At 41.9% G+C, this 19785-nt stretch overlaps 1 protein-coding gene and 1 long non-coding RNA gene across 3 annotated transcripts in view; one reads left to right on the forward strand and one right to left on the reverse strand.

Moving 5' to 3' along the window:
- Positions 1-19785, forward strand: part of phactr1 (phosphatase and actin regulator 1) — a 27658-nt gene continuing 7873 nt past the window's right edge. The window contains exons 1-6 of one of the 2 annotated variants that reach the window (XM_058639028.1): positions 1-245; positions 15904-16068; positions 17876-17956; positions 18752-18862; positions 18950-19153; positions 19232-19493. In XM_058639028.1, coding sequence (XP_058495011.1) covers positions 122-245; positions 15904-16068; positions 17876-17956; positions 18752-18862; positions 18950-19153; positions 19232-19493 — 947 coding nt within the window. In that variant the 5' untranslated portion in view covers positions 1-121. Of the gene's footprint in view, positions 246-13194; positions 13589-15903; positions 16069-17875; positions 17957-18751; positions 18863-18949; positions 19154-19231; positions 19494-19785 lie in introns of those variants that run through there. The other variant, XM_058639027.1, reaches the window with a different exon arrangement.
- On the reverse strand, positions 774-4218 carry LOC131466003 (uncharacterized). The gene is made up of 3 exons (XR_009241368.1): positions 3567-4218; positions 2281-2447; positions 774-994 (listed from the first exon to the last, which is right to left on the reverse strand). It is a non-coding gene; the product is annotated as an uncharacterized LOC131466003 (long non-coding RNA).

Below are 19785 nucleotides of genomic sequence, written 5' to 3' on the forward strand. Positions count from 1 at the left end.
GTCCTCCACCTCCCACACCGTCTGCACGAGCGGCTCCTGCTGCTGCTGCTGCGGCTGCTCCGAGTGTCTCTGTCTCTCTCTCCGTCCCCGCCTGTGGACGCTGCTGCCCGGCTGGCCGAATATGGCGGCGGCGGCAGTGCCGGAGGAGGAGGAGGTCGATGACCGCAGACCGATCCGCAGAGTCCGGTCCAAGAGTGACACGCCTTACATCACCGAGGCGAGGATCTCTCTGCACCTGGAGACAGGTAGGGAGGACAGACACGCGCACACACACACACACTCGTCCTTAGTGGATGTGTCCACTGACAGTTTTTCCTTCCTCATCATCATCATCATCATCACCATCATGACTGTGGGTTTTCGTTGTGCGGCTGTGGTGGTTTCTATGGTGCCCTGAGAGCGCGCGCTCCTCACACATGCAGGCCGGCTTTTATTCTACATGTCCACGTGACAAACATCATCATCTTCATCTTCATCTACATCATCATCATCATGAGTAGAGTCGGTTGCTGTTGCTTCAACCAGACTCCGCCTCGGTCGTCGGTCGCAGACAAACTTGGTCATTCTGTGATTAAGAAGAAGACTGGATGGATGGACGGATGGATGGATGAATGATGGATGCTCTGGATCGAGACATGCTCATTTAATGTTGGTGGTTATTGTTTGTTTCCTTTGTTGCCATGGTAGCAGCGCGGCGCTGCAGCGAAGCCATGGATCATAAGCATCTGGATATGGGTTTATTTACACTTACACACACACACACACACACACACACACACACACACACACACACACACACACACACACACACACAGAGTATGGTCTCCATGACTTCAGAGGACATTACATTGACATACACACACACACACACACACAGGGGAGGCTCATGTAAATGCGGAGCTGTCCACTGCCTCTCGGTGCTGAAAATGTCACCGAGCAGAACTGGAGAACACGGCCTGGAGGAATCGCTCAGCATTTCTCCTCTGATGACAACCTGATGACAACCTGATGACACACACACACACACACACACACGCACACACACACACACACATACACACACACAGACACACACACAATCTTTCGATATATGGATGTTTTGCAGTTTCCCCCAAAGTTACGACCTGAACTGGGCAAGAAAGCGTTTGGATTTTCAGCACATAATACATGGAACAAATTATTATCTGAGCTTCAAATTCAAGCCCTCGTTACATTGAGTGAAGTTTTTTATTTAACTTTAATTGTATTTTTTGTTTGTTGTTTTTAATGCCATTATGCTGCTGCTGCACTGTTGTGGGACCAACCTGAACAAAGGTTAAATAAAAATAAAAACTGACATTCATTTTCTGGAGACTTACTCTAACCTTAATTTATAACTTTAAAACATATCTTCACCTTAAAATGTAGTCATTTACACTATAGGGGGGCTTGATGTCTGTCCCCATAAGGAAGACAGGTCCCCATAATATGACAGTGTTAACAGATTTAGGTCCCCACAACATAAGGAATACCAGGTTTCACACACACACACACACACAAGCCATATATTCTGCATTCCACTCTCACAGAACAACCTGATGTTTCTGTGTGTGTGTGTGCTTGTATTTGTTTCCTCTTAAGAACTTTTTTTTCTGGCATAAACATTGACCTCGTCCTCATTGGGACCAAAAACCTGGTCCTAATGAGGCAGATGCTCACGTCTGAGGAAGTGCTGAACTTGGAATTGTGGTGATGGTCATGATTAGGGTTTTTGTATTACATTATTATTAAAGTTTTTCATTTTGCATCATAAATACATTAATATTGTCAACTTCCATATCAACACAAACACTTTCATTTTGAAATATCATCATGAACGTTATTTTGATTTTGATGTCTTTTTCTAAGTTTTCTTTCACATGAACGACCTCCCACTGACCAAACTAGACACTCAGGCGGCTCCCTGGTTTTGCATGTCTAAATGGATTGACGTCAGTGCAGTGTCCTTAAAAGGATAGCTGAGCGAGCCTCTGTGTGTGTGTGTGTGTGTAGCCTGGTTGTGCAGGTTCACTACAAAAACCTAAATTCCCCCAGTGTTGTAATTGTTCTGTCCCTGATCACATTAAAACCAAGTCATTAAACCTTGAATTTACTGTAGGCCAAACATATACATGAACATGTATAGATGTGCTTTTATTGTGAAGCCTCAAGCCAAACTAAGAAATTCATATGGAGAGGGGGAGGAAGGGCAAAGAAAAAGCTGGCTTTACACTGATCTTAATGAGATCAGGAGTTACTCACATTCTTCCTCCTTTGCCTGATTTGACCTTTAGGACTTCTTCCTCTCCATTTTGTTTCCCATTAAAAAGCTGCACCTCCTCTCCGTTCACAGTCAGATTGGCAGCGTTTAGAGGATGTGCTGAGTCGCAGCAGAAACTGTTTCTTCCAGACCTTGCCATGGCTTGAATCTGGAGGAGGAGGATGAGGGAAAAGAGATGGTCTTTGCTCCTGGCTATGGGCTGGAAACAGACGAGAGCAGGCAGTGTTGGTGGTGGTGTTGGTGGTGGTGGTGGTGGTGGTGGTGGTGGTGGTGGTGGCGTGGCATCACAGAGAATCCTGCGGGCCCTGGCAGCATTATCAGCAGAGGGCGGCTTCATTTTCACCCTTTCTTCCTTTGAAGCGTGAAGAATCCCTGTTTCTCACTGCTGTCATGTTTGTGTGTTTAGCTGCTGCTACGTCAACATTCGTATGTGATAAATAACCAAGGCTATCACCACTCATTTAGATTGTGTGTGTGTGTGTGTGTGTGAGGCCGGGTGTACATGAGTTTATCACCGAGGCGTTTTTGATGTCACTGCACAGATTCTTAACCTCCGCCTGATTCATTTTGATTCAGAAGTGAATACATTTAAGCCAAATATTTAGAGAATGGAGTAAATCAATGTAGTACAATTTATTAACCTCTTGACCCTCCATTAGATTAGATCTTTTTTATGTTCCATCAGTGTCTGGCATGCACTCAGACACAGCTGTGGTTCCATTTATACTAAAATTGTTGTTGTCTGGCAATTTCAAGAGTCAAACAGGGGGAATTTAAATGGCTTTCTATTGAAACTACACTGTAAACATTTCATAAATAGATGTACTCATTAGAAACTCTGTTTAAAGCCACGGGTTTGCTAATCAAGAGAGCACACGTTGACTTCACAACTCAAAATAGTCAAATTCACAATTTAATACCAGTTCTGATTAGAACCAGACACAGTCAGGATTTGTGTTAAATGTAACTGATTAAGTTTAAACATAAGCACTAAAAGTTAAATGTAAAGAGTTAAATTGACTCTTTTAGTGTCGTTTAAAAGCTGCCAGGCTGCTTTACTGTGTTCATAAACCACATTAATACAAATGCGACACAGCAGTGTTTCGATTTCCTAATTTATAACACATTTAACAGATTAAATTTACTCTTTAGGTGTTACTTAAAAAAACATTAGATATACTGTGTGTTGTGAGACGGGAGGACACGTATATAAGAATATTTAGCCACTTTATTAACTCTTTAAAGTCAGAGGCAGATCAGTACTTACACAGCAGGAAGGTTGGACTTTGCGCTTGTGACTCTTCAGTGACGACATGCTGCGACCAATCAGTGACCGGCAGTCTGATGACGTCACATTTTAGTATCGGCTCAGCTGAACCTCATCGGAGCAGGAACTAAAAAAAGCACCAGGTACTAAAGTCCTCTAGTCCCTAGAGAACATTTATGAAAAATCATACATAACATCAATAAAAGATGGAAGTAAAACAGTAAAATAGTGACATAAAAGAATAGTTAAGTGGTAAAAACTACATAGAAGTGTCCCGGTGGACTATTTTTATCCTGAAGTGAAGGCCAAGGAGAAGAGGTGGGTCTTTAAAAGCAGATTTAAAATGTTCAATAGTGGAGGCAGATTTAATTTTCCTTAAAAGTTTAAGGACAGCTACAGGAAAGCTGAGTTTCTGTGACCTCAGAAATTCCGAGTTCCGACTACAAATGGAACACAGCTTGAGTTTCAACATCAGGTGAAAAACAACAAACTGCACGATGCTCATGTGTTGATGGACCGCCACGATCCCGTTGTCACCACCGTGGTTATCTTCTGCACCCATAATCGTTTCTACAGTAACACACAAGGACTGCAGACTGTGCCCGGGGATATTTCTGTGACATCGCTCGTCTATTTATATGCACATTCATTCAGCCAGATTCTTCCCAGACTCGCCTTTGTTTTTTTGGCGTCTCGTCTCCGCTGCGCTGAATCGTCTCAAGTCCGTCCAGATCCCAGGCAAGCACAGCTCTCTGCTCCAGCAACCGGAAATCCAGGTCAGCTTAGCTGGCGAGAGCTTAGTCTTCCTGCTCACAAAGAGCAGCGATGCAGGCATCACCCCCACGCTCTCTGTCAAACAGAGGGAGCACTGATACAGACCTGGAAGGAAGAAAGAGTGAGAAGAGGTGCAGGCTTTTCTTCTATGGAACCATGAAGACGAAAGAACACTCTTCATTCTTCATCCCGTGGCATGTGGTTTCGTCTTCTCTGCTCTGACAAGACGACTGTTGGGAGGAAAACCTGAATGAAGGTCGGCGTCTGAATCAGAGAGCAGAGTGATGTCAGGATCTACACCGAGAGATATATCCAAATGTTTTACTGTTCATAATTTAACAGGAACAATATAAGGGAAAGACGCTGTCGCACTTTGTCCTCCGGGCAAAGACAAACTACACAACAACCCGCAATCCATAACACAGCAGCACCACTGCTGTTGAGCCAAAGTAAAGAGTCCGTCTGTGTGAGTGAGTGAAGGCCAGCGATCAAAGCCAATGAGCTGCAGAGACACGGGAGACAGAGAGAGTGAGTCATGTTCCTGCACTCGGCCAAGTCTCACACATTTACAGGAACACACACACACACACACACACACCTACCTTAGTGAGGACACATCACTTAATAATGACACAATACATTTCCTTACTACGGAGCCCCAGACATGACCTGGGGAAGAAACACGGTAAAATGATGCATGGCCACGAAATAAATAATAATATTAATAATTATCATGAATTACCTGGAGAGCTGCTGTTAAAGGCACTTTGAGATGTTTGTGGGTCGTATACGACAGAAACAAATGCTAATATTGTGCACTTTTTTACCCACTCTGAGGTGTACGACGGACAGGTACGACCAAAATCATTTTATTGCTAGTTCTTCTATTATTATTTTTCAATGCACTTTTTGATTCAGTCAAGGTCAGTGTTTACATCGGAAAAGGTAGAAACAAATAATAAAAAAATAAATACCTTATCCTAAACCTCAAAAAGTCCTAAGAGTATAAGTAAAATAAAAACAATAAATACAATAAACAATAAATGATTAGTCCAAATTTTGATTTTATTCATTTGTATTTGAATGTCCGGCCCCCAACGTGTCTGTCATGGAAAATTCTGGCCCTTGGACAAACATAGAGTTGGGGACCCTTGATTAAGACCCTTTGACATTTCAATACATCGTCATCCTCACATGGATCTGTGTTACCAAGTGGAGATGATTATTCTGTCAACTTTTGTTATGATTTATCCACTGGAGGAAAACCAGAGGAAGCTACAGGAAGTGGCGGGGTGAAGCAGGAAGCTCCTACTGTGAAGCTAATGAGCTACAAACCAGTGCGATTAAAGGCTAAAATGGCACAAGTTGCCAGTGCAATTACCAACAAAAACAGTTTGCACATTTAAATAGTTTTTTAATGAAGATTGCAGGTTTCGGTCAAAGAACAAAGGTTGATGCGTATCCTTAATTATCCGTATATTTAACCCTTTAACACCCAGCGTATCTTTGCATTACCGTAGTTACGTGAAGGTTTTTGCTAAAATTGCGAAGCTTATGTGTGGTTATTACGGTAATTTCAGGAAGCCGGCGAATCAGCATCTTTGTCACCAGAGGAGAGAGTTGGAGAAACACCTGTACATAAGTATCTGGTGTTCATGTACAACTACAGTGTTTTTCTAAATAAAACTTTCTGTTTTTCTTTAATTTCTAGTAATTAATACTAATTAAACGAGCAGTACAATGCAAATCACTGCCAGATATTGAAAGTTATTCTAAAAAAATTCTGCTTTTATGGTTAAAATAAGCATGAAAAAGTCCAGACGGACATATTGAGGCTTAGGTGTTAAATGGTTAAGTGGTTTATGGTGAAAGACAACTGCTAACTCCTCCTCACCTCAAGTGCATTCAAGTGTATCAAACAAATACTTTTGATTCTTAAGTACAGTGAATGTCATAAACCTTAAGACTTTTACTGAAGTAATATTATAAAAAGGACTTCAACTTCTACCAAAGTCTAGTCACATATCTAAAGTCTGGTCACATACAGACTGATTATAAACAATAAATCTATAAAAATTAGTTTCTCAATTGATTAGTTGTTGTGTGCACAATGATGATTTCTTTTTTATATGGAGTCAAGAAACCAGAAAATATTCATAATTATTAAAAACATATTGCTATTGGCAATAGCAATATGTTTTTAAGTTCAAATGGAACACGTAAATCCCATCCTGAACTCATGAGCTCCTGCCAAACCCTGATAAGCAGAAAGTTTGAAATATACAATTATATCCACATTTCCTGATATCTGGTGATGCAGATGTTGCATCGTGGACGTTTAAAAGAGCAGGTGTGACTGAGGTTTAATAGCAGGGGTGAGTTATAAACTCTGCACCGCAGGTGTCCACCCTCACTGACACTTTCATTTTCCACATTACATCTCTGTAAGGACGACAGTCTCGGCTCAAGGACCAAATTAGCAGCAGCAGCAGCAGCAACATCAAAGGCCTCATGGATGATTAATATTTTTTTGCCTCATGGAGACAGAAGGCCAGACAATCTGTGGGTTAATGGATAGTCAAGGGTTTTTGGCTTTGGAGACAGAAGAGATGAATTATAAAGACGCTAATGATCACAACTGTCTTCATTAATAACTATTACCCAACTGAAAAAGGAGGATATGTTGTCTTTTTATAGTTTTCAAGTGCTTTACTATTTTATTACTGAGTATTCAGTCACCAGGACAACACAGTGGAGATCAAAGGAAAGGAACGCTTTAAACGGGGCCGGTGGGGGGGAAACTCCAACAAGAGTTGAGTAGCAGGTGGTCACCATGAGCTTAAAATAAAACTGATGCATAATGAATTTATCTGTCTAAATTGCTGTGTAAAGAAACTTGGCGGCCCGCATGTAAATGATGGGGGGGGGGGGGGGGCTGCATGTGGCCCGTGGGCCGCCAGTTTGCCACCTCTGGTCTAAACCCAAGCCTTGACATTACAGTAGCTTTGATAGGAAGAGCATCGTGACATCTGTGGGTCGCCCAGACTTCTGTAGTTGTTGGAGATTAACCCACGTTGGAGATTAACCCACGTTTTAGGATTGTTAAGTAGTTTTAAGTCATCTACAGTTTGGCACTGTTTGGCTTGATGTGTGTGTGGGATGTCTCTTCCTGACAGCACTCTGGCCAGTCAGTGGCCGACAGTCTGACCAATCATCGCATAGTTACCTACTCAGCACGCTTTTGGAACCTCGCCGGAACAGGTACTAAAAATAGTACCTGGCACCAGGTACTATGCTAGTGGAAACTACTACTTAAACCGTGGCGTGGTGTGGCGAGTAGAGCCGGTGGAAATGCACCCATTAGTTAAAGTTAGCAGAATTTAGCTTAAAGGCATGGTTTTAAAAGCAAGTTTGACCTGTAAATGTGGGCCAGAGTCAGTGTGGGGGAGTTAGCAAGAGTGCTCATATTGATAATTTTCATTTGGCTGTTAATGCAGTGACTGACCCTCGTGACCCCGGTTCTCCCTGATCAATAACCTGTTTAATTCATCGTAATTATTTTCACTTTGAGGCAGGTTTTTGTGGCACTTTTCAATCCCGGAGCGACAAAAGTCTTCACAAGAAGGAAGATGGAGATAAAAGACTGTTTTATTGTGCAGCTCACACAATAACAACGAACAACAATAACGTTGTACTCGTACACAAGATGGATTTTAAGAGTGCATCGACTGCAAGGTCGGCATAGATTCGGTTTCACTACGACTTGCAGGTAAAAGCCGAAAAGAGTTGGTGTTAGGTGCCACAGAGAGTCGTTCTCCAATAGCAAACGGTTTCAATGTCAAACAAATCTGAGCTCACATTTTGAAGCCTCAAATTTGGGATATGGCTGGCACCATGTTTCGCGCTTCTCCGTCTCCAAGCGGGCTCTCTGTGTCAAACGCAGCCTGGATCGAGCGCTTCTTTATCCCCACCAGCAAGTAACATCCAAGTAATGATTTTTATGACGAGGATCGAGAAGAGTCGCGATGAAGTGCAGGGGATCCGAGTAGATCTAAGTCAAACGTGTTGACAGACTCTTAAGATACAGGTCACTGATGACGTGGGGCTGAAAATTTCATCTGGATGCAGATCATATCACATCACTCATCTGTTTAATCTAAACAGATTGTTTTGGGACTTTTCTTCCACTCGACTGGCCTCCTCCTGACCAGAGTTGAAGCTCTACCAAGGTTGTTTGAGTCTGAGACCCCTGCTCTAGACAGGTGTAAAGATCTCACAAAATAATCGGACAGCTGATGATACGCTGCCACCTTGGCTGTGACGAGGACACCTGTGCTCTCGGTGGGATGGCTTCAGATGTGTGTGTGTGTGTGTGTCTGTGCGAATTCACCCGTGCGTGTCCGTCTGTTTGAGTGCACAGGAGTGGGGGCGTTACCAGAGCGCTCCGGCTGACAGACACGCTGAGGCACAAAGTCAATCGCCATCAGCAGCACATTGAGCTGTGACCTGCCCGGCCTTTGTGCCTCACTGAGCCTGGCACCGGTGTTTCTGTCTGAGTCGAAACCAAATCCACAGTTGTTCTGAGCTGCCAGTTCAGGACAACATCTTCCTGTCTACAGATTAATCTGATGGGTAGGTGATCACCCAAGAATGTTCCCGTTAAACTTAGGTAAGAACCTACACAAGAGATGGTATGAAGCAAGCTTTTTCAGGGCTGCCACATCTTGGTTGACATCAAATTCAAGGCATTTTCAATGACTTTCCAGGACCAAATCCACGATACGCAAAAGAAAAGAATGCTCAACGGAGCAATACCCTCACAAACGATGGGGGCAGTATAGAGTCAATAGTCCAATCAGTCAGAAAAACTAGAAGAATAGCCTATACGTGCCAGGTGCTCGGCTTCACTCACTGGCGCGCTGTGGGATGCGGCTTGTTTGTTTCGAGGGGCTATCCAGGGAAGCAAGTTGTCAAAAGTCATGGCTGACATACAGAAATATTAAAAATGTCGCTCATCGTCGATCTCCCTCATCGGCAACGCCAACGAGTAATTGGTGCCATTAACTTTCTTACATTCCACCGTCACAAACTCTGCTTGCGTTTCAGTCCATTTCAGATCAAGCACAATAAATTAACCATGTTTGTTGATGCCTGCAACTTGGTACTCGCCACTGCCCTCTACAGGAAGTATTGCATAAACGTCCATACCAATGCAAAAGACTCTGGAGATAAAGTTTGGGACATAAATTGAGTGTAAATGGACCTTAAGTTTTCATCTGGATCTGATCCACATCCACAGTTTAAATTTAACATGGTTCAGGCCAATTCAAAACAAAAGGTCTATACAGATCCAGGAAGTCTTCTGGATCCAGGGAATTAAAATGTAAAACTTTCAGGTGCCAGTTTAAAAAACACCAGGGACGAAGTGTTGAAACCTTGGCGGTTTAAGAAAAGGCAAAATTGTAAAAGCCTTATTATCCTGTGCTGGATAAAGAAAGTTTGAGGTCCACCAGAGTTATTGGGATTCATCCTCAATAAGCCAAGAATGTCTGCCCCAAAACTAATTAAGATTCTTGTGGTTCTCCCCAAGACTTTTTCATCTGGAATAAATCCTTAACAAGATATAAGAGGATAAAATATCTGAATACTTGCTGTAGGTGCAGCACTGAATAATAATTCACGCCTGCATCCTTCCATCTGTCTCTGAAAGCCTGATTTAAACTCCATGTCGTGACACTATTAACTGTGTTTCGGCTGAAAATAACACTTTCCTTCTCATGACGTGCACCTGGACGCAGTTTTTTTTGTGTCAATCTGATTTGTAGTCACTGTTTCCATATAAAGATGTTTTATATTCTCCTGTCAGACCTGAAAATATCTTCCTGTTGCTCCTTTAGCTTGTGCTCCCATTTTCCTCCTTGTTACATCGACAACTCAATCTAATTCAGATCAATACAAAAGAAAGAGAAGCACATTTATAGATGAAAATAAGGACGCTGACAATATTGATTAGGATGATACAGTGAAAACTGTGATTCTTACACAGAGATGAGTTAAGTGTTTTGCCAGAGCATCGCACGAGTCATTAAGCTTCATCGAGCAACATTTTCTAACATTAACTCCTGGTAATGTCCGGAGCTTTCTCCGGGGTTTGCCGTTCACACATGAAGAAAGCAGCAAATTCACAATAGCAGGACAATCTGTGTAGCATCCAGGTGAAGGGCTCGCACCTTCTTTGAACTCCCGATGGTGTGTCCTACTGTGTTCTGACATGACTTAGCTCAGTAGATCTCTGGGCGTCACGTGACTCGGTTTGTTTGCACCACGTTTCCACCGCCATGTTGGCAGGAAAAGATTCTGCCAAAATGAACGTGGCCAGTGCAGGTTTGAAGCCGTCAGAGTTAACCTGACCTTGCAATGCCTGCGGGAGATGGAGTGGACATTATTCCAGACCTGCAGTCTCCCGACATCTTCATCTTTCCGATGAACACTTCCTCGTCCTACACCGTAGAACAGTCAGGAATCTAGTTAAAATTGACTTCTGTCGCTTCATCTTCTATTTGCTCACTTTGAGCACATTTTATTGCAAGAGTCCGCCCTTTCTTTGGTCTCTTCTTTGCTTGTACCCAACTGTTTTGTCACCCTGTGACTCGCCAGCTTTCCACCATCTTCACTTTTTTAATGAATGCAGCAGAACAAAGAGATGAAAACTGCACATTGTACACTGTATAGTTTCTTCCTTCCAAAATGATGTTGTGACACCTGTTGTGACAGGTTAATGTGCTATTGCACATAAACCTGAGATTAAATGAAGGGGTCTTACAAGACTACCTCCAGAGCAACCTTTTTCAGGGGTGGCCACATCTTGGTTGCCATTAAATATGAAGACTTTTCAAGGACTTTTACAGAACCAATACCCCTCAAATTCAAATTCATGCAAGAGCTGCTTCGTCCATGATGGCGTCCACTTTTATTGATTTGCATCAGCTCTGCATCTGGACAAGTGATTGTCCCCGGGATCTTGGGTCAAAGTCAGTCTCTGTAATTTGTCTTTGGTGAGATAGAGATCTTGGAATTTTCATTTCCCTGACATCACATTGTCATTTGTTCTCTCTTTGCTTAACTTTACTCGCTCATTGTTCTACACGGAATCTCACGGTGGACACAACAGCACAAGTGATGACTCCATGTTTGTCCTGTGTAGGCCTCGTCTACGTACATCAAGCAACGCAGGGCATGAAACAGTAGGTGGCGTCGTAACAAACAAGGGAAAATCTACCTAAAATATATAACTTCATTTCTTTCTTGAGCAAAATTCAAGCACTTTCCATGACCCATCTCTATTCAAGGTGATTTCCTTTCAAGGGCCTTTTATTATTTTTCAAATTCACAAACTTTTAAAGATTTCAAGGACCCATGGGAACCCTGCTTTTTGTAATTTGGTTTTCGCACATACAGCCTCTCATCTGACATGCTCCGGAGAATCTGCGGAGTTTAGAGCGTGACTGAATGAAACTTGTGTGGTACTTCAGGAGCAAAGACAGTCCTTCCTGTTCGGTCTTCATTTTTCGATTAAACTGCGATTAAATCATTCCTCTCCATCGTGGATCAGAAATTCCTCACAGTTTTTAGAGGGCATCTTCATTGGTAACCAAAGGTCTGACTCATTTATTAAAGCACGGAGAGCTGAGTCCAGACAAAAGACTGTCCGCTGAAACTCTTCACCCCTTTTATCTTGCCACACTCAGCCTTTCACTTTGAATTTGAAAAGGCTCCATGAGTCATCATGTGCAGTGATTTCAAAAGCAGCTTGTGCTTTTGATCCAAACATCAGCACCTGCATTATTATACACGCGAGGAGAATGGAAATGAAGAAGTAACAAAGACGACAGCATGAACACCAGTTTACGTAGCTTTGGTGTTGTGATGACAGACGACTCCTCCTCAACAGTCTACAGCTTCAGTCTGTCACTGTATGACGATGATGATGATGAGTTCATTTCACCCACATCACTTGTAAGGGAGCCCCGCCTGCAGGCAGGGACATGCAACTACAGGTTTTATGACCCTTCATTTCACTCTGAGTGGCTCAATCTGTGCCGAAATTTAGGTTTTATTAAATTACTGTAGATGTACAAAATAAGTGCAGTGACAATAATTAAAAAAAAGTTCTAAAATAAGTTTTTGTTGACATGCTGTGTTTGTGTGTATTGATGTTTTAAAGACTTTCTTCATCCAGAGAAATAAAATGTAGCTATCAAAGAAAATGGTGTTATTTTGAAAAAAGAAATAGAAAGAACGAAAGAAAGAAAGAAAGAAAGAAAGAAAGAAAGATGTTAATTGTATTTTAAGTGAGCTTGTGCATTGGTTTAGTGACACGTTATAGGTATATCATTACAATATATGGGTTTTAACTACTATTATTACTTTGTTACTATTCTTATTATTGTTATTATGTGTTATCTGTTTATTTTATACCTTTAAATTGTGGGAACGTTCCCTGAAGGTTTGCCCTAGGTTCTCCTAAATTTAGCTTTTGGTTGCACGTTCGGTTCCAATAACAACCTTCAGAGAACTTTGATTTCTTTCTTTTATTAAGATTTAGAAAGTTTTACTTAGAAAATATATATTAAAAAAAAATATAGAAAATATGTACAAAAATGAAAATAAAATCAAGCTTTTACATGCTTAACAAATGTAGTAGACCACCACCCAATGAAAGGTCTACGCATACAGCTGCCCTTAATTAGTCCAAAATATTTGTATCAATATAAACTCCCGCGTTCAAAGATGCTTTTATTTTGTAAGCTGTGTGACCGGAAGTCCGTCGTCTCGTGAGACACTGTGAACCGTTTGAAAACCTCCTCCTTGCTCCGGGGCAGAGGGTGAGAAGGTCCAGGCTCAGTCCGCCAGAAACAGCCCCAACATGGCGGGCATTGGAGGCGACGTGATGTATTCACGGCCCGGGTTTTCCTCCGGGTCCGCCGCCACCGACTGCCCGGCTTTAACGGTGCCCGCGTCCGAGGAGCGTTCGCCGAAGACGGAGAGGAGGGGAAGGAGGAGAGGTTTCTGCCTGACCGGGACTAGGTCTAAGTCCCGCAATAGCTCCGCTGAGCAGCGGGAGGAGCAGGGATGTCCGCCCGCCGCCGCCAACAACAACAACAACATGCCGTTCACGATCCACTGCCAGATCAGCAAAGAGATCAAACACATCTGCAGCAACTGCCGGGGATCGCAGCCGCTGGACGGTGAGAGAGTGACTGAGGGCACGGGGAGGTTAGAGGGATGTTGATGGTCATCTGCCAGTATGAGTGACCGCTCCCTGTCTTAAAGGGAACCAGGAGAAGGAGGTCTTCAAATCTATACTCACTGTATTTACTGTGTACAGCAGTGATTCTCAAAGACTGGGTTGGAACCCACAGATGGTCCAGAAGACATTTTTTCTGGGTCCCACGCCCCTCAAAAAATAGCAGAAATTTTCCCAACGTTTTAGTCCAGATTTATGTTTTAAGATAAGATAAGATTTACTTTAAAGCAGTCATGTCCAAACACTGGGTCGGGACCCAAAGACAGGTCACAATTGATTTTTTTGGGGTCCCTCCAAAATGGTAGAATTTTCCCAATCTTATTTATGTTTTCAATAACATGCTTAGAATGACGTTGTAATTAATTTACGAAACATGCCTCAGATATTATACGTTTTTATTGATTTTATTGATCACAAAAACAACAACAAATCGAAAACATGAATTGGACTGCAGGCGTGATGAGGCACAGCTTTTGTTTTTAATTTGGATTAAAGTGGTCTTTGCAGGCAAACTACCAGTGATCTCCAGTGGGGAAACTATAAAAAAAAACTAAACACTAAAGGATCACATAATAAAATCTACACCTGCTTACACCTACGATTTCTAAAGAATACGCTTGCCACTACATAACCCTTAAGAGTTCCTTTAAAAAAACTTACTTATTTGTTCCGAGTGGCAGAAAATGGCACCTTCCAAAAAACTGCTGTAAAAATATTATATATTAATATTTACACTTAATATTGACACTTTAAATCAATCAAGTCAATCTTTTAAAGCTACTCCAGCCTGAAATACACATATAAAATATTAATAATATTTAGGAAATTTTAACCCTGTCTCTGTGAGCTTAAAACGTTGATTTTTCTTTGGTGCAGGAGAGTGATGAGGTTTACAAACTTCAGTTTCCAGTCATAGGGTGATTTGTGAACATTGTCCGATTTCTTTGCTCCATATGACAAAGAAATGATTGAAAGTGATCATTTTTGGATAAAAAAACAAGACAGTTGAGAAATTAATTATTTCCAGGAAAACACAGATCAACAGTTCTCTGGTGTTAAATCTAAACAAACACAATGTGAACTGAAGATCATTTTGTTTTTGTTCTCGACAAATGGATTGTTTGTCTTCCATGATTTTAGAACCAGGGCATGAAGCATAGCCGCTGGCTTCAGAGGGTGTTTTGCGTAATGAGAAAAAAGAAAGGAAAAAAAGTGTAATTTTCAAATGCACGGATGTGAGCAGCCTTCAGCGAGATTGCTTCCAAACAGCTCCAGAGGGAATTACACTTCAGAGACAAGACGCTGGATGGACAGAGGGGGAGGAGGGGGAGGAGGGGCGAAAAGGTTCCACTTGAAAGAAGGTGATATTGTTGTGAAATGGAAATGAGATTTTCCTTTAATAGACGTCGTCCACTCTTGTCAGACACGTGTCGTGTTCACTCGTGTTCTCTGCTGGTGGCTCCGCCTGACGCTGTGTCGTCTAAATAAGCTTCACCTGACTTGATGATGTGCTTCCTCTCTGTTGGATCTTCCTTCCTTGACATTTGAGTCACAGATCAGAGCACTTTAATCTTGAGGTATGCTCTCAGTATCTCAGGGTCTGAGGTCATTCATCCATTCATTGTCCACCTCTTTATCCTTCACATGAAGGTTGAGCTGCTGACATAGGGCAAAAGGTGGGGTACGCCCACCATGGGCCACTACCCCACCGTGTGACCCAGGTCCGAGGTCATTGTTTTCACATATGAAAAGCAGTGACTGCTGAGCTGTTTCCAGATGTGTAGTATAAGTATTTCCCCAAATTATGAAGAGATTATCCAATGATTTGCTGCTGATGGACTAACTCTGTATCCTGGTTGCTTGTTTTTCTTTAACTCTTAAGAGTTTAAAAAACTTACTAATTTGTTCCTAGCAGCAGAAAATGTTACCGTCCCAAAAACTCACAAAAACTGCTGTAAAAATATGATATATTTATATTCAATCTTTTAAAACTACTTCAGCCTGACATACATATCAACTATTCATAATATATATTTTTTAATTTTAACCCTTTAAAAGCCAGTATGTTTACACAACTTTTAAAGCGACCTGAAATATACATACCAAATATTCATATTTTTATAAAATTTAACCCTTACAGATAATGTGTCCGTACCATAATTGTCGGTAAATGCGTGAAAAACAAGCTGAAAAACACAACTGTGTCAGTGTTGTTTGTTTACCTGCAGCTTAACATTGACTCATTCTGTTTTGCAGCTGAGGAGGTGGGGAGGCTGGCAGCGATGCGCTCTGATTCGCTGGTTCCCGGCACGCACACGCCTCCCATCCGCCGGCGGAGCAAGTTTGCCACACTGGGGCGTTTGTTCAAACCCTGGAAATGGAGGAAGAAGAAGAGTGAGAAGTTCAAGCAGACGTCTGCAGGTGAGGGAAGACAACACTTTGACTTTCACAGCCCCCGGACTCCCCTGAGGCCGTCCATCTCTCATGGCAGATAAACGTCTCCCTCCTGCTGCTGCTGCTGCTGCACTGATGAATGAGTGAGCTCTGAGGTGACGCAGAGGCCACAGGAACAGCAACCAGCTGATATGTGTGATTATGGCTGTAAAAGGCTGGTGGAGCAGAGTGGTTTTTACAGCAGGAAGTCGCCCAAAAACGCACACAAATGTGTGTTCATTTTACACATAAAATGCAAGCAAATTCAGATTAAGCCTTTGACGAACTCTCGTTTAGTCCAGAAAATGTCAGAAAATCTTGAAAAATGATGATCAGCATTTTCCCCAAAACCTGGAAACGATGATATTTCTCTAATATTCACATTTAAGAGGCTGAAAAATCAGAGAAGCTTGTTTTAATTCCTTCAATATCACTCAAACCAATAAATCGATGATCAAAATAGTTGACAATTAATTCAGCAATGAATAAATAATCGATTCATCAAGTATAATAGTGATTAATCAGTTTGCGTTCAAGTTTGTCCGATTTTTCAGCTTCTTAAATGTGAATATTTCCGGGTTTCTTTGCAACGTATAAGAAATAAATCATTAAAACTGAATCACTTTGGACTTTTTTCAACATTTCTGACATTTTAACTACTCATCTGATGAAGTTTACAGATTAACAGAGAAGTGAAATGATATATGACCAAATACAACATCAATAAATAAATCAAGTCATTTTTAAATAAATGTACAAATACAAGAGCAGAATTCTGTGAATAGTTAAAAGTTAATAGAATATTTAATAGAAACTATTTCATTTTTGTGATGTGGAGCAAAGAAACCAGAGAATATTCACAATGAAGAAGTGAAAAATGTGAAAACTCACTCAAACTTATTAACCATCAAAACAGTCGGAGATTCATTTAGAATAATAATAATTGCTGTAATTGTAATTGTCAGATTAATTATATATATTCATGTATTTTTCTGATGTTTACACTCAGCTCAGCTGTTGTGGCTAAAAGCCGTTAATTACAGAAAGACAAACAGAGTCGATAATTATGTTTTCACCACGGTGAACAAATTAGTGCTAAGTGGTGATCGTCAGCGTGTCGTCGTCGTCGTCTCAGCCCGAGAATTAACTCTGTGTCTGTGTCGAGCTCAGACCGGCAATATTCACTCTGTCAGTGAAGAAACCAACGCTGCTGCTGCTGCTGCTGCTGCTGTTTCTCAGCTGGTTCAATCATCCTATTTCCTGTTCTCTGTGAGAGACGCACACACACACATGCTGTTCTCCCGGCTGTCACTGCAATGTGATTTTGTTTTTTAATATTCATTTATTTATCTGCTTCTGTTCCTACAGTAGGTTCATGCATGTTGTTCTGGTTCTTCATGATCTGACACAGTGACATAAAGCATTTACATGACCCTGAGAACTCAAATAATTTTTTTTTTAATTTTAAAACGATTTTACACTAAAATAAAAACATAATAATGGGTAGTAAATTCCAGTGGTTCCCAAACAATGGGTCAGGATGCACAAATGGGTCGCAGGAGAGTTCTGTAGCTCCCCAAACAATGGTTGAACCAACCTTTTTAATTCAGATATGGCTGTGATTTGCTCTTGTATTTTCAAATTTCTGCCTATAAATTCCCTCAGAGAAACACCTGCTGGTGAAGTGTGTGCATTACATGGTGACTGAGTGATGACACTGATGGAGGCAGCGGCTCACACACTCACCATGCTCTCACTGACCAGGTCCTCTGTCTGTCTCTCTGTTGTCTGTCAGTCCTGGAGAGGAAAATGTCCACTCGTCAGAGCAGAGAGGAGCTCATCAAGAAAGGAGTGCTGAAGGAGGTTTACGAGAAAGGTGAGTGATTTGTTAATATCACTGAAGTAACAGGTGGATTTATTTCATGACATAAACAAGGCAAATATTTCTGAATCACAGATCTTGTGTTTTTGGTCAGTGAATCAACAGCTGGCAATAAATCAATATTGTATCTCCAAATATCATCTCAGATGACTTTCCCTGGTTTTAAAGACAGTGAAATACAGCAAAATATTATATTTAGGATAAAAAATACATAGAAATGACAAAATTATGTTTTAAAAAACGTCAATAAACACTTATTGTAATATGAAGCCTAATTACAGCAGAAAATCTGACCACATTTATAGGCATTTCTAACACACGTACAGTATATATATCCTTTAAGATTAAAAAAGTAGGTATTATCTGAAATTAATTGGAATATGTGTATTTTAAGATCCTGTTATACAGATAATAAACAGTAGATGTTGTTGTACATGTGTGCAGATTGATATATCGTATTTATATCATGTATATATTTACAATATGTAACTATTGGCGATATTATTCATAGCTTTACAGAAATATTGATTTGATTTGTATCATAATTAATGTCCAACAAACATGGACAGAAGCGATGTTTCCGTCAGTTAACGACTTGTTCTCCACAAACAGTTAAAGTTCAGAGTCTGAACTACGGTGAGGAATATTATTGAAAAACTTAAGAACTGTTCTAATATCAGGGTTCTATCTGGAACTCTGCATCAGCAGATTCTCAGTAGTAGTAAAGATTGGATGGGGATCAGGGATGAGAGCATTATGATCCACACTCTTCATCATTACCGTGTGCAGATGGCTCATCCCCAGCCTTACGGGAGGAAGTCAAGATGGAGAACGGACGATCGCCGTTGCTAAGCTCCGCCCACTCAGAGAGTGAAGGTACAGAGCTGATGGAGGGAGCAGGTAAAACAGCAGAGACGTTATCTCATCCTCTCACATCTCACACTCGTTTCATTCTTTGATTGATCTGATTCTTTTTTACCTCTTCAGGTTCCCTGGAGTTTCACATGTCCACCGACAGTGCATGTCAACACGAACACGCCCAGAAATCCAGCCAGGCTCCACCCACCAAGAAACCCACTGTGTATCTGTCCGACGGCGCCGAGTCATCGCTCTCCAGACCTCCGACGCCACACAAACAACCTCCCGCGCTGCCGCCCAAACCCTTCGCCAGGCTACCTAATCACATGACAGGTGTGTGAGGCTCCGTGCTCGCGTTTCACGCCGTTTGTTTCGCGCACACGCGTGTAATCTTTTCTCCTTTGGGCGCAGACGGCGCCCCGGTGAGGCTGCCGTGTATGTCGGTGAGGATGTCTCCTCCTCTACCTCCAAAGAAGCTCGTGATCTCCGTACCCACGGGGAGCATGGAGCCTTCTTCCATCATCTTCCAGAAGTGCCACGCCCCCGCCAGCCACGCCGCGATGGGCGGGCACTCGCTACAGTACGGGACGATGCCGGTTCCTCTCCACCCGTCCAGTCGCATCATGGAGGAGCTCAACAAAACACTGGCGCTCACCATGCAGAGGTTTGAGAGGTGAGGGGCCGCAATAATGTGTCACAGCCCATAATCACATCATAATAACTGGATATTTTAGACGTTATTGATCGTAACGACCGTTTACGACAGTTTAACATCACTCAAGTGATTTCACAATACTTTATTTTAGGGATGGATCGATATGGATATTCTAACCTTGATTATTAACCAATCATCAGTTAATACCATTTTTGCTTGAAAATAGTTGGCGTACGACACACAGAGACAAACAAACACTGTGAACCTGAACCACATCAGGTTTCATATGGAGTGAGACGTCTTGCTTTCT

Source organism: Solea solea, chromosome 9 (assembly GCF_958295425.1).
Source record: "Solea solea chromosome 9, fSolSol10.1, whole genome shotgun sequence".
Taxonomy (NCBI): domain Eukaryota; kingdom Metazoa; phylum Chordata; class Actinopteri; order Pleuronectiformes; family Soleidae; genus Solea; species Solea solea.